General features: G+C 44.9%; 2 protein-coding genes across 4 annotated transcripts; both read right to left on the bottom strand.

The window, feature by feature from the left end:
* Positions 1 to 312: 312 nt before the first annotated feature.
* shld3 (shieldin complex subunit 3) lies at positions 313 to 6,782 on the bottom strand. Of its 3 annotated transcripts, none has more exons than XM_082555153.1 (3): positions 6,467 to 6,782; positions 4,958 to 6,243; positions 313 to 1,458 (listed from the first exon to the last, which is right to left on the bottom strand). In XM_082555153.1, the coding sequence occupies exons 2-3, from the start codon at positions 5,465 to 5,467 to the stop codon at positions 1,255 to 1,257; spliced, it is 714 nt and encodes a 237-aa protein (XP_082411279.1). In that variant the 5' UTR covers positions 5,468 to 6,243; positions 6,467 to 6,782; the 3' UTR covers positions 313 to 1,254. The 3 variants fall into 3 exon arrangements, with proteins under 3 accessions (XP_082411279.1, XP_082411278.1, XP_082411280.1); XM_082555152.1 differs by having other exon boundaries at positions 6,518 to 6,781; XM_082555154.1 differs by having other exon boundaries at positions 6,535 to 6,781.
* Positions 6,783 to 7,069: 287 nt separating this feature from the next.
* Positions 7,070 to 20,315, bottom strand: LOC309719120 (serine/threonine-protein phosphatase 2A catalytic subunit beta isoform). The gene is made up of 8 exons (XM_082554985.1): positions 19,870 to 20,315; positions 17,673 to 17,711; positions 14,667 to 14,837; positions 13,246 to 13,419; positions 10,740 to 10,829; positions 9,585 to 9,746; positions 8,441 to 8,559; positions 7,070 to 7,787 (listed from the first exon to the last, which is right to left on the bottom strand). The coding sequence occupies exons 1-8, from the start codon at positions 19,969 to 19,971 to the stop codon at positions 7,715 to 7,717; spliced, it is 930 nt and encodes a 309-aa protein (XP_082411111.1). The 5' UTR covers positions 19,972 to 20,315; the 3' UTR covers positions 7,070 to 7,714.
* Positions 20,316 to 21,265: the final 950 nt, after the last annotated feature.

Here is a 21,265-nt window from a genome sequence, read left to right as displayed (position 1 = left end):
TTTGAGGCGTTAATGAGCCAGAAACACGGATTGAAGATCTGACAAGCGATTAAAGCTGAAAACGGGGGCTGGGTGCTTACGTCACATCCGGTAACCCAGATATTTTTTTAACGCAGTGTGCAGAGAGCCCACAGCAACAAAAGAGTGCGTGTGAGAGGGATGGGGGTTGTACTGTATTCATGCTGCACTCATTCATTCAGGCTGCTCGGTGTGTGTGTGTGTGTGTGTGTGTGAGACTCCAGCATCATGTGACTGCTGCAGCTTTTCCAGAACAGTCACATCACATCACATGCAGCAACTCCAGACACTTATTACAAATATTAAAAAAGCTTTATTGGCATCAGAGAAGGATGACAAACATCAGTATGAAAACACTTTACAAACGCACACACAACACACAAATCCAGCTGGAGCACCCCCCTCCCCCCAGCTCATGAATAGTTCAGTAGATTTGAATAAAATATAAATGGGTTTCTGCCCTTGAAGCATTTGATGAAGAGGAAAAACAGCTTTAGCTTAACTTAGATATATTTTTACATCCTGTGTGGACGCAGCGCACAGCTGCAACAGCTCCTGATCACATATTACTGTTTGACACAGGTCAGGCTTACTGGTGGAAACTGGGTTTGATCTGCTCATAAAGCCAGTATGGCAGAACACTTGATGAATATTCGCCTTGTTTCCTTCAGAGAAAGCCTGAACGGTGGATAAATGGCAGCGTGGATTTGCTGTTTGATGAGCAGATTTCATTCACTATCACACAGCCTCGCTCTCAGTGTGCACTCTGTAACACCAACTGTTCTTTTTAATGTGCTCTGTGAGGGTTTTGTTAACGGACGCTGGTTTATTTGAAGACAGAGCAGAATGCTAACTTGATTTTTCTTGGAGCTTCTTCGTCTTCATCAACAGTTTCCAGCTACAACCTGATGTGAACAGCTGATAAACATCAGCTGGATTATGTCTGCATCTCTAAAACAAGAATGTTAGCTATGGCAGAAAGCTTGCTGTAACACAGCGCGTCTCCCTGAGTGGGTCTGATCGTTTCACTCTCACTGTTGCTTCCTTTTATCACTTTTACGGTGCTGATTCTTATCAGGACTCACACTGTGACTCACACTGATGCCGGCCGGCCGAGCTGCAGGTTAAACCACAGTGACAAAGAATAAGACCGAAGCTGCCCCCGCAGATGTCACTGCAGCCTCCGTCTAAGCTGCGACGTCTGCAGAAACCCAAGCGAGTGCAGCAGGGGGCGCTCTACATGCTGAAGACGTTTCCCAGCCGGCGCACCGACAGGTCGATCCTCCCCGACAGCCGCAGCTCCTCCTTCAGGAAGCGCCCCACCTGCTCGGAGTGCAGCACGTCGCAGAACACCCAGATCTCGCCGCGCTCGCGCTGGATGTTGGCGTTACACGACGGCAGGCAGGAAGTTCGCGCCAAGCGGCTCAGAGTTCGCCACACCTGCGGGGAGGAGGAGCAAACTCCACGTAAACAATGTGACAACATCAAACAGCTGTTTGTATTTTCCGTCTCTGTTGCTGAGCAGACTTATTTCTGTGGGACGTTAAAATGTGACGAGCTGTGGAAACAAGGTGAAGGTCGGACACTCCGATAAGGATCAGCAGACACAGCACGCAGGAAGAAAGCACACGCCGGCGCCGTCCACAGGTAACATTAACCAGGAGCAGACTCACAGTCCTCGTGCCCGCTTTAACATTTAAAGCGTGAAGATTGTGGAGGCTTAGAAACTGCATCTCTGATAAAGCACGTCTGACTCACACACTCGTTATTTCATGGCGAGACGTCAGTGGAAAACCTGGAAGCTGCGAATCTTTGGCGTTTTTCTCTGAGAGCCAACAAATTATTAACTTTGACCAGCAAATAAAGTTTTCTTTCTGTGGCTTCGTTCTAATATTTAACGTGTGTGTGACACTCACACCTGGTGATTACCACGAACGGTCCCGATGATTAAATATTCCACAGTCACTGATTATTAAAGCCTGTTTGTGTTTGGTTGTTTTTGTAACGCACTGTTATGGCTGAAGGTGGCAGCGATGCACCTACAAGCTGTCTGAACAGCAAGAATGCGAGAGAAGCACTCGGACTCGTGACGATTTATCAATCGCCGCCGCCGCCAGCATTCGTACGTGTGAGGTTTCCCGTGCGTGCTGTGAACGCAGGTGCAGCAGATGTGATGTCACAGCTGCAGATTCACAGATGTTTCAGACGGACACGCTGCTGGAAGCGACCGCTCCCACTGTAACTTCATCTGCACCCACACACTGCAGCGTTTATTTCTACCATGCAACACCTGAAGTTCAGAGGAAGACTGCAATGAGTCCAGTAGAACACGCAACAACCAATACAGCGAGTGTGAAGTCACGGCGCCGCCATCATTAAAGAAACGTCTCTGAGGAAGAGTCGAGGAGTTCTCGTTACACATCGCCCTGCGCTTCTACTCGAAACCACCTGTAAACACAAACATCAACATCCTGCAGTTCCTCTAACACCCAGCAGGGGCAGCAGTGAGTCAGTCCCCATAGACTCCCATGTTAAAACTTCACAGTGTGTTTCCAGCCTGATAAACAAACTGGTCTCTGTGGATAATTTCCTCCTTCACAACAGCTGTAGAGGTGAGCATGCTTTAATAACAGACCTGTTCTAGTAAGACTTAAACATTTTATTATTTTATGTTAATAATATTATATTATTAAGACAAAATGCCAAAACACAAACTTAACAATGTGGTGTATGCTGTACAGTGCAGTGAGGAATGCCCAGACCTCTACATCGGAGAGACCAAACAGCCACTTCACAAGCGCATGGCACAACACAGAAGAGCCACCTCCACAGGACAAGACTCAGCAGTCCATCTGCATCTTAAGGTCAAAGGTCACTCTTTCGAGGATGCCAATGTTCACATTTTGGACAGAGAGGACAGATGGTTTGAAAGAGGAGTGAAAGAAGCATCTATGTCCACTGTGAGCGACCATCTTTGAACAGAGGCGGGGTTTACGACACCAACTCTCTGCCATCTATAATCCAGTTTTGAGTTCCCTCCCCAGACGCCTTAACGCCCACTCACATCCTGGGCCATCTGACCTCAGGAATTCGCATGATAAGGTGGGGCCAGGTTTCACAATGAACACACCCGAAACTCTGGCTGATTGGGACCCACACCCAGTTTCCCACCTTGGCTCAGGCGATTAGAGGATCATCAGGGGGTCCTTTTGTCCCTCTGTGGGGGGAAACTCCCACTAGGTTTATATCTGGGACTCTCCACCATTTGACCTTAGAACTGAAGAAGCTTCTCGGATGAGAGGTGAAACGTCTTCAAGCAACTTAAAGAAGTCCAGACGCTTTTCTTTGCAAGCTCCTTTGACTACGATGACCTGGATGACTGAGAACCTTCACAGACATATTATATTATTGTTTTGTTTACTTTTATGTTCCCTGCTGCTAAACTAATCTCCCCTTGTGGGACAATAAAGAATTTGAATTGAATTGACTATGTGCACGTTAGCATATGCTACGTCCGGTGTGGAAACTCCTGTGGGGAGCTGTGTTTCCGGTGTCGTATTCGCGCCTGGTTTACGGTCCAAAACAAGTTAACCAAATGAATGAATCAAGCGGCGATTTACATTTCTATAGATGTCTCGGGCATTTACCCAACATATCTGTAAATGATGTTCATCGACTTGTCGATATTTTCCCCCGCGCCTCAGAGCAAAAGAGAAAATGGATTCAAATGTTATATTTCTCAGCTGTCCCTCGTTTATCGCGGGTGTTAGGTTCTAAAAATAACCAGCGAGAGGTGAAATCAAGCAGCCAATTTTATTTTTGACGGTGCAAAACGTTTGGTGGACATCGTGGACATACAGCATTGCACTGCAGAGTCACACTGCTAGCATCGATGCAGCGATTCTGGACTGTACAGGAGAGACAGAGGAGATCGTCTGCAGCGATCAGGACGGAGGACACAATGTGACATAAAAAAAAAAAGCAGCAAACTTGCACTAAAAACTCAGTGAAACAGCGAGGTGAAAGGTGAAGCGCGTTATAGCGAGGGACCGCTGTAATTTTGAAGGTAAGTCACAACATACCCTTCCTACATACTAATGTATAGAAACCATTACAATCATTCATTTTTTGTGTGGCTGTTTTCACGGTTTGTTGACATGCTGTGTAGGTGTGTACTGGACTAGCTGATATCGACATAACGGGGAAACATCTGGTTTGACTGTTCTTCACCTGTAGTTTGAATGCTGAACATTTGCCTGTTTAGATCATGAGACCAGTCACTACACAGAGATGTGCTTCTGAATGTGGACGATGTGTCTTCTGCTGCAGTGATGCAGTTCAGCTCGTGTTGAGTGATGTAAACAGCTGATGATCTAAACGCTTTAAATTGATCATTAGATTTTTTATGACACAGCAGCGGTGAGCGTTCCCACCTTCTGCTCTTTGTAACTTAACGCCATCTTTCCGTTTTCAAGTTTTGGACATGATTGTGGAGGATATATCTTTGCAGTAGTGATTGACCGCAAAGTAAAGCTACCGGAAATGTACAACCCCACATCCGGTCTCAAACCAGGAAGTTAGCATTGTCTCGTGCACAGGGTCTATTGGGGGCGTGGCCTCTTTGACTGACAGCTAGCTGTCTGCTAGCTTCACCTGAACTGGGCCTCTGCAATGTGTTTGTTTGCTTAATGACATCATGTGACCAATAACATGGCTGCTGTGAGGTCAGTGCACTGACCCCAGGAAGGCTGGCTGAGTTTTACTCAGAGACATTCTGAGTGTTACTGAGCGCTGATTAGCAGGTGTGTGCCTGTGCACTCCACCGTCTCACGTCTGGCTCCAGTCTGTGGTTTTTCCTCACTCTTAACATCTTCATCAGCCTTCAAACAAAATTTTAAAACATTGTAAAGCTTCACAGTTTCTACAACATTCCACCGACCTCCTCGATGTCTCTCGCTGCTCCGCAGTTCAGCTCACCGATCACCCATTTGGCCCTCTGGCGGAGGTGGAGCCCGTGGACGGAGACGGCGTGGTGAAACTGTTTGGACAACGACTGCGAGCTCTGCTGCAGGACGCCTCTCTGCGTGAAGACGCTCCACCTGCTCCGCCTGACCTCCGAGCCGGTGCAAAGGGCACCATCTTTGTCCTTGTGTGGCTGCTTCTCAGGTCTGTTGTTAGGAGACACAGGGTGGAGATCACAGTGGGTTTCTGGGTCACCATCTCTGGGTCTCACCTCTGCTGCTGGTGAATCATCCAAACACGTGACGACAGGAGCTGGTCTCGCAGGTCTGATGGGCAGGCGGCAGTCTCCGGTGAGCGTGGGGAACCACGGCGTGAAGGCCGGAGGAGCACGGAGAGGGAACGGCTCCAGGAGCTTCTGCGTAGTCTCCAACAGTGAGCCGAGCTCATCAGCTGATCCAGGCTGATAGTGCAGGACTACATCCCCCATACAGGCGGACGGGGTCAGGGGACCGGCGGCAACACCCTCCTCCTCACCATCATCATCTTCCTCTTTGTGACGTCAGTCCAGGCAGACATGAAGCACGTTTCATTCAGACCGACAGCCCGTTAACGTCATCAAGTGGTGAAAGGATTAACTGTTAAAAATGCTCAGCAGAAACTATACTGCGCATGCTCCAGAGTTCACATTTCTACACACGCTGACAGAAGCATTCACACTACACAGCATCCCGACCGGAAATGTCACATTCAAACAAATCTTTACCGACTCCGTGACCTTTGAACTTTGTGGCTTTAAAGTCAACTCAGGCTCAGCTCGCGCTCAGGTACCAAACTTCCCTCGAGCACCGGGGGCTAATGTTTTTAGCCTCTGCTGCTAGCTCACGTTAGCTACCGGGCTGACCGGCGAGCAGAGCCGGTATTTACCGGCGGGCCTCTCCGAGCTCACAGGTGATGACTCTAGCCCACCTCCACACCTCAGACCCGCGCGCCTCCATCAAGCAGCCGCGAACCACTCCAGGAAGCTAACATGGACGGTGTCGAGCAAATATCGCTCCAACTCTCGCGATATTGATGTAACGCTGATACGGAAGTCATTTTAAGTTGAAAACGTGTCTTTTTTACAGTCGTTGATTTTCATCAAAGTTTGATATCATAAACAGTAACATCTGGAAACATCTGCTCATCATCCACAAAGGCAGAAGCATCCAAAGAAGAGCTTCAGGGAGCCCCGAGAAGTTTTTCCATGTATCTATTCGCATTTTCCTGCAAACGATGGAGAAACGATGGTTGTTCAGTTGCATAAAAATAGCAAAGAGTGGAAAAAACTTTTTAAACTTTTGCCATAAATTCAAAAATAAATTATCACTATCAAATTTGTCTTTCAGGCTTTTTCTCATTCTTAATTGTAAAACTCGCTCTGCAGAAATCATTTAAAGAAAAGGTTCCTGCTGATTTCTACACTACACATCAACCAGTTCATGATCACCTGATTTCAGAACAGCTGTGATTCACTTTACGTGACATCACTCATACTTGCCGGTGAGCTCCGGTTACCGTTTCCAGCAGTAGATGCAGGTCTGAAGCTACAGGCTGCTCAGCACTGTGATGTTAGTCTTTCATCAAACACAAATAAAAACATCCTGCAAAGTACAAAGTAGTCTCATTTAACACTTTTAAACATTTCAGATTTCCTTCTGAATCTCTGCCTTAAAATATGTAAATAAAAAATATATACATTTCCTGCCAGCATTCTCTGACTTGACCTTAGAGCACACGTGTCAAACTCCAGGCCTCAGGGGCCGGTGTCCTGCAGGCCTTAGATGTGTCCTTGATCCAACACGGCTGATTTAAATGACTAAGTGACCTCCAGAGGCCTGGTAATGAATCATTTGATTCAGGTGTGTTGGCCCAGGGTGAGACCTAAAACCTGCAGGACACAGACCCTCGAGGGCTGGAGTTGCCCACCCCTGGGCTTAAGTAACAAGCTGAACATGTGTTCTGAGCACGCTCAGAAAACAACAGAACTGGAGCACAAAGTTCGAACCTCCAGGTGAAGCAGGAGAAGAACGAGGTCGACTCACACAGGAAGTTCATCAATAGGACATTTTATTTCATACGTCTGTTGTCTTTATTCAAATTACAGTAATATACTTGCTGAGATGACCACCGGCTGCAGCCCGGACAGCTAAAACTCACAGCTGTACTACTAGAAGCAAACTTAAATCAGTTTTTAAAATTATTTCGCAACAGGGGGGAAAAAAAAAAAAAAAAAAGCAGGTATGCCAGGAGACGTGTGGTGTTGGCGGTGACGTCAGGTCTGTTTTAGTGCTGTGGTCTTTAAAAAAAGAAAAAAAAAAGAGAGAGAAAGGAAACAGAAGAGGAAGGAGGAAGCCTGCGTTTGCGTTGTACATGTGGTAAAGGAGCAGAATTATGGCACATTTGGTCCACGTTGGTAGTTTTATTCTCTCGATTTCAAACATGTAAGAAACAAAAAGAAGAACAGATCAGAGTTTACATGTTTCTGCAGCACAGCATTAAAGACAGCATACTGAAAACACGACTGTAGGGGGCGCCCTCTTTAAAATCTGGATTCAGCCAATCGTTTGTCTCTATTCATCATCATCATCATCATTATCAGAAGAAGGATTAGAATGGTCTTTCCATCCAAAATGACTGGGGGGGAGGTGGGGGTGGGTGGAGCTTCGTGGATGATGGACGGGGATGCTTCGGACATTCACAGGAAGTAGTCGGGAGTGCGTCTGGTCACATGGGGCTCACCACGGCGAGGGGCGGGGTCAAACTGAAGGCTGAGGAGACAGAAGAAACCTCGTTAGTGACGACTTCCTTTAAGTCGAGTGAGGTTAGATTAGATAAACCTTAGCTTCTGTATCCATGGTAACCAAGACAGTCATGTAATTTTAGCAGATGAGACCTAGACTCAGACTGTACATAAAAGATGGTCAGAGTGATGTAAAGCCTTGACCTGGCGTTTTAAAATCAGATGATAAGGAGCGAGCCGTGGAGCTGCTTGTCTGTCACAATGAAGCCCCGCCCCTAAGCCCTCCCCCTTTATGGATGTTTCAACTGTAACAGGACCAAAACTTCCAGAATAACTACATTTTATTCAGACCAAAAACTCATCAGGTGAGTTTACTGAGCTCAGCTCATGTCAACCTTCAGGAGTCGCCCCCTGCTGGCAGCTGTCAGTGTGTCCCTGAATGAAACTGAATGTGTGCTCTGATGTTTCTGACTCGTTAAGCAGAAGCACAGTCTGAGTATTCATGCTAAACTTATTATATGAAAGAAGAGAAACATTAAAAGGAATCTGGGGATTCGTGATGTTTAGTGTCCAACCCTCAGGGTCCCCACACGGCTCCGTGTGTTTTACATGGATGTATTCATATTTAACCTCAGCACCGTTCGGCCTCTCATATGATGTGAACGCATTCTTCGTACTTACAAAGAATATTTCAGAGTGTCGTCCAGTTCCATGATGGCCGCCTGGTTTCCACAGCGGTAGCAGTAGTTTGGAGCACTGAAGATGGTCACCACGTTCTTGTCATGGCCCCAGTTGTAGCCCTGCAGGAACAAACATGTCAGTTAGACTGGGACACCTCTGATCAACAGGGGGCGCTACTGAGCTGAACGAGCAGGGCTCCATGGGCTCAAGAACAAGTTTCATTTCTTTGTTTTTGACGTTTCACCGCTGCGGTCGTGAAATGTTTTTGAGTGAGAATCAGCCAGTCTTTAACCGACCAATCAGCACAGAGTAGCAGAGATATTTTACTCTGAAGGACGAAATAGTCTGTGAGAAGAAGAAAAAAGGACTACAAAGTTATATTTCACTTCAGACACATGAAATTGTCAAGTTAACCGTGAACTGAATGGCGTGCTAACATCAACAGGAACGGCTCTCGCAGATCAGTTCAGGAAAACTGACGAGAACTTTGTCATTTTAACATTTCCAGTGAGAATAACGGTCAAACCAGCTCGATCTGTGGGCGCGGCACGTCCTCAGCCGCCTGTGATCGGAGCTTTCCTTCAGCTGCAGATGAAGTTCGTGCAGCTGCTTGGCGAATCTTCTGAACAGTGAACTGAACCTCCGTGGGAGTGAAACTGGGACACCAGGGAGGAGATGAGGAGCCTGCTCCAACTTCATGTTGTTGCCATGGAAACCAGAGGATTTTTATAGGACCCTTCAGTCCACTGGCTGTGTGAACACGTGTGCCAGGTTTAACATAAAAATAACAGGACATGTGAGCGCCGGTCTGTGGGCTCATCACGACAAACCTGCAGCAGCGTGGGTTTCTGAAGCTCATCATCATGACATCAGAGGACAAACAGGTCACCTGACCAGGATAACGAGGTCACCTGACCCAAAATAAAGTGTTTTGTTTTTTTCCTTCTAATCTGAATCATCTCTGCATATAAACAGGCTGCTAACAGGTTGGATTTCCTTCTTTTACGCAGCCAGATTTGTTTTTTTTAAAGCGAACCCCCGAGGAGATTTTCTATAAACAAATATTCATACTCATTCTTTGGTTAAACAGCACAATATTTTCACATAAAAGTGACACCGTGCTGTGAAAAAGTGTCCAAAATACCTCCATGACCAGCTGATGGGCGCGAGACACCAGAGTGAGTCCGTTGGCATGATTGAAGGTTTCAGAGATGTCCTGACCGAAGGTGTAGCCGGCACCTCGGGGAGAGATCCCCCACCCGCCGCGGTCATCGGGGTCCGACCACAGCAGGTCACACATCGGGCCCTGAAACAGAAGCCAACAGCTCAGGTAAACTGCACAGTTCAGAATCCTAAATATAAACCTGATAAATGACGCTTAGAGTTTAAACTAGAAGCACAGATCAAATCAAAATCAAATCAAATCAAATCACTTTTATTGTCACATCACATGTGCAGGCACACTGGCACAGCACATGCGAGTGAAATTCTTGTGTGCGAGCCCCACAAGCAACAGAGATGTGCAAACACAACAACACAAACGAGCAAAATACAAGAATGGCCAACCTGAAACTAATAAATATATGTACAATATATAATAGTGTATGCATTTCTGGATGTGTATACTAAATATTTTCCTACGTGTGTGTGTGTGTGTGTGTGTGTGTGTGTGTGTGTGTGTATACACATTTTTACAAATTAAATAGTAAAAAAAATAAAAATTAAAAAAAAATAAAAAATAATAATAATAATAAAATATATAAAATATACAGAGTTGAATATGTGCAGATCGTAACTGCACTGCACTGCACGCACAAACTCATGATGGACACCAGACGTTATTGAAGGTTTGACTGGTGTTGCAGAGCTTTGCAGAGCACTGATTGTTTTTAATAAACTGCTCTCCTGTTCTTGCTTTGGTGACAATTTTGTACATAAAGCAGTAAAATTACTACGTGTGAACAGATGAGTTGTGTCTGTAGTTTTTAATGACACAATCAGGTCTAAGCCTCGGCTCTGGCTCCTCTGCAGCTCACGAATGAGTGTCAGCATCGAGCCGGCCGACGCGTTTGTTCTCCCCATTTATCACCACAAACTGCTGTGGTGCCAAACATGGATCAGTGTGAAAATAAAAGCTCCACAGAGGCCGTCTCTCAAACAACCGACGGGCTTTTGTTTAAAAAGTATTTCTGTTTCCATCCCTGACAATCTGAAAGCTGACCTGTGTGTGTGTGTGTGTGTGTGTGTGTGTGTGTGTGTGTGTGTGTGTGTGTGTGTGTGTGTGTGTGTGTGTGTATACCTCATGTGGAACTTCTTGCAGGCGGTCCAGAGCTCGTATGTGATCCAGAGTGTCTATGGAAGGAGACAAGCCTCCGTGGAGACAGAAGATCTGAAACAAAGAACAACAAAACCTGCAGTTAAATAATTAATGAACAGATTCACCAACAAACAGTTAAAAACATCTTTATTCAGCTTCAAACTCAGGCGGGAGTGTGTGGACGCTCAAATATTCACTCATGAAGAAAGAAAAACCCAAATAAAACTGACAGGATGTGGCTGAAAAATAGGGTAAATGTTTAAGAGGCGGACAGACCGCAGACACGAGAAACAGGCGATTAAAAATAATAAGAATCATGATCTATACTGACCGTTTTTAATGTCAGATTCATGCTTAAGAAAAAGATTTGCCACATTTGCCAAAAACAATATGATCACCATTCTTTCATGTGTTCAGGTTTCTTTAATCAGCTACAGTTCACAGCAGATCTCTGCACTCATCTTTTATTCTAGTCTATCAAAAAGCACGACGTGAGGAGATTTATCATCTATGGAACAATCATGAAGTCATTTAAATAGAGTCGTTTCTCCCGTTTCTACTCTCAGCTAAAAACATGCCAGCATCACCAGCAGGGGGCAGTGATGCAGCTACAAAACGTTTTCCAACCAACAAACAAAAACAAGTGTGTGCAAGTAACCATCTGTGGGTTATGATAATAAACACAATGTCATACCTGAAAAAAGGAGCACTGATTTAACCTTACACGCAGGGATGGGATACGAGAACCGGTTCTTATGGTAGAAGAACCGGTTATTGGAATTCTAGTAGTCTACGTGCTTGGAATTGTTAGTCTGCCTGCCTATAGATCCTTGCACACTTGGCTACGATCAGCTGATTTCAGTTTGCGTGTTGGAGGAGGAAAGTAGTGGCGCCGTCTCCAGCGTGGACGCAATGATAATATGGAGACTCCTCCAGGACAGAAGCGCCTGCATCATACTGTTAACACACGCTCTTTAACAGCATGCTAATGTTAAGCTAGCCAAGAGCCCAGAGTGACGCTAAAGCTGAGTGAATCCCAACACCACACCGCGCTGCGATAAAGTGACCAGCCAGGCTGAGGTAGAATCACCATGGCAACCACTTTACAGTCTCTCTGCTGGTTTCAGCTCTGCTCATACCTAAACACTAAGAACGATCGCGTGTCCTTATCAGCACAGGGATCTGTGTCGGTGTATGCAGCTGTAGCCTCAGGTTTATAATGTTAAACAGTAACTGACTCAGTGTCAGGGTTCATACGCCTATTTCAGGGTCAAATTCAAGCACTTTTTAAGCACTTTCAAGGTCACTTTTCAAGCTTTTCCAGCACATCCCCCCCACCGCCCAACACAAAGAATGCATGTTTCAATTCGCATCACGTCAGTAAGACCATGTGAAAATGAAAACAAATCATCCTGGGTGAACTTAAACACCTTTGTTCCCCTTTTGTTGAGACATATAAAAACGCACCAAACAAAAATACTGCAAAAGGAAACGGTCGCCTTATACACATCGTGTAAACTCAAAATGCACATTTCACTTAAAAATTAAGATGTGAAAATGTGAACAAATCAACTTGTTAGAGATGTTCTAAAATAAACAACAACAACAACAACAAAAACCCCACAAAAAGAAACCAATGAGTCTTCTCATCAGATATTGATGCTTCTTTCCTGTGTGACAAAAAATAGGAGACAGATGTTTGTTTGTTTTTTAAGTTAATTCCCAATAAAACTGTTTTTTGCTAACTACGTTGCTGTCTGTATTATTGCTGAAATCCTGAACGATCACCTTTAAAGTGTTTGTGCTAATAACATCATGTCAGACAGGCATGGAGAGCAGCACTGACTGGGAGGCTTTGAACACATCACATAGTTCAATTCAACATATAAGACTTTAAGAAAGCACAAGCATCTACTTAAAATCTATTGAATTTATCATCTGTGATATTATGTACAATTCCAATGTACTTTGTTCATCTGCCTTAGATAAACAGGCAGCCTCAAACTATGAAATATTCATATACAAACACACATAACTGTGTGTACTGTGTGAGTGGCTGATTGTGCCCCACAGGCCTCAGTGTGAGCTTGAAGACATTTATAATGTTTAAGTAGTTTAAAGTGTCGGTGCTGATACACAGTTTGAATGAAAGCCGGGGAACTTTGGTAGCACAGAAACTAACATTTTTTACTTGACTATGAGTATTGACCCAACACCGATCACAACAAACAGGAAACACCTCCAACGTGCACAAATAACTGACCACACAACATGAAATTAATCTGCATGAACTGATATGCTGCTCAGTGACGGTGGCCACTCTCAAAGCAGAGCCAATGAGAATCAATAAGAGAATTCATAAGGAATCAAATCGATAAGTAATATTAATAATGGAATCTGAATAACTAAATTCTTATTGATTCCCATTCTAACTGCAGGTCTGATCAGATGAAAACGTCACAGTGAAACTGGGCGTGGCGCGTCCTACCTGTCCGTCAACCAGCGCGGTGAGCGGCAGGTAGTCGAACAGGTCTGTGAAGTACTTCCACACGTTAGCGTTGCCGTACTTCCTCAGGCACTCGTCGTAGAAGCCGTAGACCTGTGTGATCTGCCGAGACTCGTGGTTCCCTCGCAGGATGGTGATTCGCTCCTGGAAACGAACCTGAACAACAATTTAAAAATACATAATAACGTTAAAGACGATCTAAAGCCGGGTCAGACCCCCAGAGAGCAGCATGCTGACTCAGCTACATGTTTAATGACTCTTCTGTCAGACTTCATGATGTAAAATAGAAACGATTAGCTAAAGGAAGCCGTCACGCTGTGATACCGAGACGGGAAAGAAGAAGCACTCAGACCAAAGTGTGACTCTGCTGGCAGCCTCTAGAACAGAAACAGGACCACCGCTCCCCACCGGGGGAGGAGTCTGACGGCAGGACGAGACATACCGGAAGAACCTTCGAGACAGGAAGCTAGCTGGATGGCATTAACTATACTTTCAAAATAAAAGCAAAGAGGTTGTAAACTACTAAAGCAGCAGCGCTGTTCTCTCAAACAGGTTAAAAAAAAAATTATAACAACCAGGTAAACATGTGTGAAACATGCAAGTACAACAATAACCACAGTGATGCAATTTTCTAAATAAAGTTTCTTTGCATCATTTTTATTTGTCTGTGTATCATTTTAACTACAATACACTAAACTTTAAGAATAAATAACTTTGTCTGAAGGGCCGATCACGCCTGGTTGTTCCTGTGAACAACCATGTTTCTGTAAACTCGAAGCTCACAGCCTGTGAATCCTGCAACAAACCTGATATCTAACCAGAATCACACGTCAGAGTCCAGGTCTGACACGTGTTGTGGTTAGAAAACAAAAAGGTCATTAAAGTCTGTCAGTTTCCTTGAGATTTACACGCTGCAGCTGTACTGTGAACACAATCAGAGTCAAACTAGTTCACATCATTTTCACATCATGTGGTTGCTTCTGTTCAGACCACATTTATCCCCCGACTGCTCCTCTGTGTGCAGCAGAAACATTGGCCATCTCCTCAGTCAGCTGATTTCCCCTCACATGCCACCACTTCATGTTTTTATAAAACGTGTTTATGATGCTCTAATACTTTACAGAACCATCAGTCCTCAGATTAAACGTCTGCTCAGCTGAGCTGATGTTGATCTGTTTGTTTGAAGCTCAGAAGCTCTGCTGATGATTTTTGGAAGCTTTCAGACTGACGGAGCAAACAAGTTCAGTCTGCTTCTTATCAGAACAAACAAACAGTCTGTCAGCCTGTGGCCACCGAGAGGGCCGCTGTGATCCTAACAGGAAGTAAACTCAGAGAACATCAGCTGACATCAGAGCGCTTCCACGCAGCACACGTGAACGCCACACAGAAACACAGAGGTTTACCTTTAACGTGACGAGCAGCGTGACCGTCTCCACAGAGTAGTAGCCTCTGTCGACGTAGTCCCCCATGAACAGGTAGTTGGTGTCGGGAGACTTTCCTCCGATCTTAAAGAGCTCCATCAGGTCGTGGAACTGACCGTGGACATCGCCGCACACCGTCACCGGGCATCGCACCTGAGGGGACAAACACAGAGTCACATGGTCAGCGCCACAGAAACTGAAGCTCATTCGTTTTGTTTTTTTACACCAAGCCAAAAGGAAGCCAGCGGGGTTTTTTATCTTCCTGCTCTAACATCCGCTCCAAGGCCTGAGTTTAGATAAAAGCACAAATATAGTTGTTAGATACTGGCTCCGATGACTGATGATCAAATAGGATCCAACTGTTGGGTCATTAAATAAATTACATTTCTATTAGGATACAAAGCTGAAGGAAAAGTCGGGGATTTTCTTTAACCCTGAACAACCTGCTTTTATGTTGACATGACTCATGTTTGTGTCTGCAGCAGAGGAACGTCAATATTTAGGCTGATAACAAATGAACACACATGTGCGTGCGCGCGCACACACACACACACACACACACACACACACACACACACACACACGGAGCTGAGCCACAGTACGTGAATATTTAATGCTGGGTTTTATTTGGGATGCACTGACCTGATCTTTGAATCAGAAATTTGATCTCAACTCAAAAGGTTGAACTGGGTATCCATGACAACAGGCTGATATATTCTAGTCAGTTCTAGTTTTTACTGTTTGTTAGCCTTTTGGACACAAAAACATCAAACCTGCAGGAATCAGATCGGCTAGAAAGACGATGAAAATGATAATCGGTGTAACACTGTTCGACCTTCACCTGACTCACCTGTGCTCACTAATTACCAGGAATGTGTGCGACTCATCAATTAGATGTTTAACAGCTGCTGCACTCGACAGTTACATAACTACTCTGTGGTTAAACTGAGCAGTATTTCATTAATCTACAACCACAGTTTCCTGTAAAGCTAGCACAGTTTATCGGTGGGCCAATATCAGCGTCAGTATATAATCATGTCAATAAGAAACAAAAAAGATGTTAGAGACGTCCATTTGTTTTGTTTCTGAAAGAAAAAAAAAAACATTCGCAGCTGATCTGTTGGAATATCACTAAATATCCACACTGCTGTTAAAACTCCTGCATGTGTTTCCTGGCACACTAAGATAAAACCACGGGACCAAGGCACCCACATCATGCACATGATGGCTGCAGGTGCTAGCACTGCTAACGTTAGCCTCACCGTGCTGAGTACACTGGCATGTTTGTGCAACATCACACTGAGCGCACCAATTACTGCCAAGGCACAACACCGAGTGAAGTAACGTTTCAACAACCTGCGAGGGAAACGTCTTCATGTCACCTGTAGCAGCATCAAGCTCTCTTCATGATAAGCTCACTGGATCATAACTGGTCTTATCAGACACTCTGGTTCAGATCCAGCTTCCTTTTAGAGGAGGTTTCACTGAAAGCTGCCGACACCTCGGCACACCTGATGTCGTCAGGCAGCTTTCACTGTCGTTTCTCTCGACTGCGTTTTTCTTCAGGTCATTTCTCCAAACGTCAAAGGGATCAGTTTTACCTCTTCACCATCAATCAGCCCTTTCATGTGTTCACACACAGTAAATGTAACTTTCACTCGTTCCTTTTAGCACACCTGAGTCTCAAAGAACCCCCTACTTCAGAACGTCAGCATTTGCTTACTTCAGGGTTTAAAGAGGTTCTAAGCTGCTGACAGAAATCCTCATTTTTGTTATTGTTTACAAATAATAAAAAAATGAAGGCACCAAAAAATGTTTAAGAACTGCATTAAAACAAAAGAAATCTGATCCGATCTGGCAACTGCTCTGTTGACAGGAAGTCAATATGATCAATTAAAGTTCTTTAAGGCCGAACACACAGGAGGAACAGTTTCCTCAAATCACTTCCACCTTCCTCACTGCAGGTGAATCAGTAACAAGCATCTGACAGGAGCGGCTGTAAATAGGACGTTCACCGACGGCTGAATGTTTGGATCAGTTTTGTGCTTTTGAGGGAAAACCGTTTCCATAAAAACATGGCGGTGGGCATGTGTGCGAGCCCACGCCTCAGCTGTAGGCCGTGTAAACAGGGTGTGAGATTGCTCAAACACCCCACAGGGAACAAACCGCACACTGAAATCTGTTCCTCAAATCTTTTCCACACTTTGATACAAATGAAAGAAAGAATTTGGACAAACAGGAACCTTTCTTCACCTGTGCCCTGCAGAAACACCATCAGCGGGTGGAGAGCTCATTTAAAAACAGGCTGGTGCTCACCTACACGTGCTGATACCTGGGACCTGGAAACTGTCCGTCATTTCACAGCGTGTTTCTTCATGCTGCTTTTATGGGTTTTTGTAAGAGCAGCCTGGAGGTGTTTATGAGGAGGAAGGAGCCTGTCACAGTTTACAACTCCACTATCTAGAAGGCTCCCTGGGCTGGACCTACTTCAAATATTGTCAAAGGTAGAGTCCTAGTACCGTGGCTCTGTGAGCAGTGCAGCTCAGGTTAACACAGAACTACGGATGCATGTAAAATGTTAACCTGAGCTCCGCTCCACCCGAGTCACAGAGCCACATCTTCACTCTGAAACACATAAAGGTGGTGGTCAGAGGGCCCGGTGGCGCCAGTGTCCGGCAGCCTCGCCTCTGTCAGTGCGCCCCAGGGTGGCTGTGGCTACAATGTAGCTGCCATCACCAGTGTGTGGATGTGTGCGTGAATGGGTGGATGACTGGATATGTAAAGCGCTTTGGGGTCCTTAGGGACTAGAAAAGCGCTATATAAATACAGGCCATTTACCATTTATAAAGGACCGATGACCCATAAACGGCTGACTTGGATTAGAATCTAATCGTTTGATATCAGCTCTGGTTTTATCTTCTGCTTTTCTTTTTCCTCGTGACTTTCATATTTTCCATGAATAATCAATAATGAGTTCGGAAAACTCACCTCCTGAACGTTGGACTCCTTGGTCAGGATCTCCTTGGCCTGTAGAGGAAACAGATTTAATGAGTGTCTTTGGGGGTTTTTTCTAAAGGACTCACAGCTCAGACAGTGGGGGGGGATCATGTGACGAGCTGACAGGAGGTGAAATCAAACTCAGCTCCTACATGCCCAGAGTCACACACACGACTGTTTTTGGTTTGTTTGTTTTTTCCTTCTTAAGATTTCAGGCCCACGTGACCTCAGAGGACACTGTGCTGTTTGGAAACCTGCTCTCCTCAGCCCCACAGCTCTTTTAAATTAGTGAGAAAATAAAGTTGATCTTATTTTAGAGTTTTAACCATCAATCACTCAGCAGCTAAACTTCCCTCCTTCACATCAGAATTCACAGGATACACAGGCTACAGCTGGGACTGCCTCATTTTTGACCAGCTAAACACGTCACACACATGTGACATTTAAGCTGTCATTTTTTTAAATTCTCTTACTGATAAAGTATTATTAATTTATTTTACTGGAAACAGCTAACCGGGCAAAATGCTAAATATCTTTTTTATGCTGTACCAACAGCGTCCTCCAACCAGAACCCTTCAGAACAGCAGGTTACGGTTCCCTCTATTCGAAATAACGCCATCTTTGTTAGTCAAAATGTCAGAAATATCCAAACCTTACACAGCCCTTTGTTAGGCACAGTAAACTCATCAACACTGAGTCATCAGCTACACGTGGACTCGCTGTGTGAGGCTCATTTAGAGCAGGAAAAACTTGCTGCAATGAATCATGCAACAGCTTCAATACGTGGAAATATAAAATCAATAACCTTTAAAAATGTACCCACCTAAGGAAAAAGTCCATAAACATGTTGCTGGTTTTTATTCAAATTTACTGCAAACAGCAATGTGTAGGAAGAGCAAAAGAAAGACTTATCAGTACTTTTTACATCACTTCAGCTCCACTCATAGCTGAAAGATGACAGCATGTACCTACAACAGGCCAAACCTCATTCATCTCATGAATGTTGCTGTTATTAACTGTAATAAGAGCCCCCTTCAGTAATTGATTAGTTCATATGAAGTCAGCTGGCAGAACCTGGCTGCGCTCAAACCTCCTCACCCACCTGACCAATACCACCTGCATACTTTCATTCCCCCTCAGATTACTGCAATAATCTCCTAATGGAGATCAATCAGATATGAGCCAGTCTGTGCCATGTTCATCATACCTCCATTATATTCTTCTGTCCTTCAAATTTCACGCCATGTTTATCCAGTTTTTACTTTGAGACTTTCATCTTTTTATTATACTGAAAATCTAAGAAGACAAAACGGGGACACCAGAACCTGTACTATAAGTCTCTTTATTTATTTATTTTTAACATCTAAACCATCTCTGACTCTGCTGATTAGCTAGAAACAAATAAATGACTGATTAGTACAGACGGTTTCAGCCCTCATTTAGATGTTAAATGGCACCAACAATGGATTGCTCTTTATGCAGAGAGCATAATAAATCAGGTTACAGACATTTTACGCTCTGCTGTCTCGGACGTGGATTTTCAGTTTGATGGGTATTTTCTCTGAACATCGCTGCTCATTTAGTCAACGCACACTTCTAAAAGTACGCAACGAAGAATATTTCGGGTTTAATCGCTTCGACATAGGACGAGAGCCGCCACACGGCTGAACAAACGGCTCATCTTTAATGGTGCAACCAACCTGCCGTTTATGCAATCAAATGGTTGATCAATACATTAAGGGCGCGGTACTAATCGATCAATCGCGACACACATTAACAGATGATTCGCCTTAAGAGAGAATTAAGAATAAAGCCCTCTACAGTGAATGGCTGAATCAGGCTGAATCCCGGCCTGTGCGCAAAAGACAGCGCAGGTAATAACCGGGCAGTAAAATGGGCTGCGTCTATTTCTTGGCACTGGGCTAGAGATGCGATTTTTCGGCCCGTGTGTAATGAGTCGACGATAGTCGGACAACAGTTCACAGTGGGGATTATTTAATAGAAATACACACATATATATCACACCTGAAAGGGAATTCTGACTCAGAATGCGTAGGAAAATTGGGCGCAAACAGCCGCCTCGTCGCTCCTTCATTCCGGAAATTAGCCGGAGCCACTTTCGCAACACAGGCCGCGCTGGGCTGAGCCAGGCCTGCCGGGAAATCATGTCAAAAACTTTGGAACTTACCTTCTCACAGAGCGTCCGGACTTGGTTTTCCGATAGCTGCTTGCACTCGTTTAGCTGTTCGATCCATTGGTCTAACTCTTTAGTGAAGGATTTGTCTTCCATGACAGCCGCGGTAGCTCGCTAAGCTAGCTGTGTTAGCTACCTGAAGAAACAAGCGGGCCTGTGTCTCTACGCTAGCTGCTAATTTAGCCTTTAGCTCTTCGTATTGTTAACCCACCGGACCGGTTGGAAAAAAATCACCGCAACAGTTTAAAACAACGACCTGTTTAATCAACTTCTATCATGATAAATGACCGATGTTAAGATACCAACGTTAAAAACACGGGTCTATCGGCCGGGGGAGTGAAAAGGATCAAAAGTCCCCGATGCGGCAGAGCGTAGCGGCAGAATACTGCGGCGTCGCAGCGGCTAGCCGATTTGCTAAAGGAGCTAGCCACAATAACATCCGGGGATTTAACCAGCGTGTGGACTCAGCACAGCAGTGACATCGTGTGGACAGACCTTGAATTACGACGCGAATGCGCGCCACAACACTACTAGTATTAATACTAACACAGTACAAGTACAGAACTACTGCTGCTACACTACTACATTGCTGCTGCTACAGCTTCATTACTGCTACTTTCACAGTACACCTACATTACTGCAATACTATAACTACGCTATTACTACACTATCACTACTGTTAATGAGGAGGTTCAAAGGAAAGTTGAAATTGTTATCCTCATGAAATCAACCGGTCAGAATGCAAAATAAAACAGCCATCAATCTGTTGCAGTATATCAGAGTTATATAGCATAACTTAAAGGGAGACATAAGCTGTGTCCCAAAACGTAGGCTGCATCCTCCTGAGGCCGCATTTGTAGGCCGATTACGTCACAGCGGCGCAACGAAGGCTGTCCCAATTCGTAGACTCCTCCGAAGCCGGCCGACAAATACGTCCTCCTTTTCCCCAGATTTGAAGGGTGGGTCGGGTGTGTCCTTCGTGGCCCTGAAGAAGCTTCTCGGATGAGAGGTGAAACGTCTTCAAGCAACTTAAAGAAGTCCAGGCGCTTTTCTTTCCAAGCTCCTTAGACTACGATGACCTGGATGACTGAGGACATTCACAGACATGCTCTTATTAATCTTTCTGGGTCACAAAATAAACTTTTAACATATATTCAGGCGAGAATGTAGCTGTGTAAACTTCAAATATCTGCTCGGTTTATCAAGACATCACATATTTGCAAAAGTGCTCCGACATTTTCAGAGACATCTGTTACCCACCAGCTTGATAGCTGACCGGGGGTTCAAGGGTCACTTGAGCCGGCGAGAACACCAGACCCCCGGCACATGGTTAATCGTTCAACCCCCGCGGTCTTTCGCTACGGAGGAGACGTTAAACATGATATATAAG

Source organism: Aulonocara stuartgranti (assembly GCF_965226115.1).
Source record: "Aulonocara stuartgranti genome assembly, chromosome: 12".
In the NCBI taxonomy this organism is placed as follows: Eukaryota; Metazoa; Chordata; class Actinopteri; order Cichliformes; family Cichlidae; genus Aulonocara; species Aulonocara stuartgranti.
The sequence above is the reverse complement of the archived record's forward strand: the minus strand, read 5'-3'. Positions and strand labels throughout refer to the sequence as shown.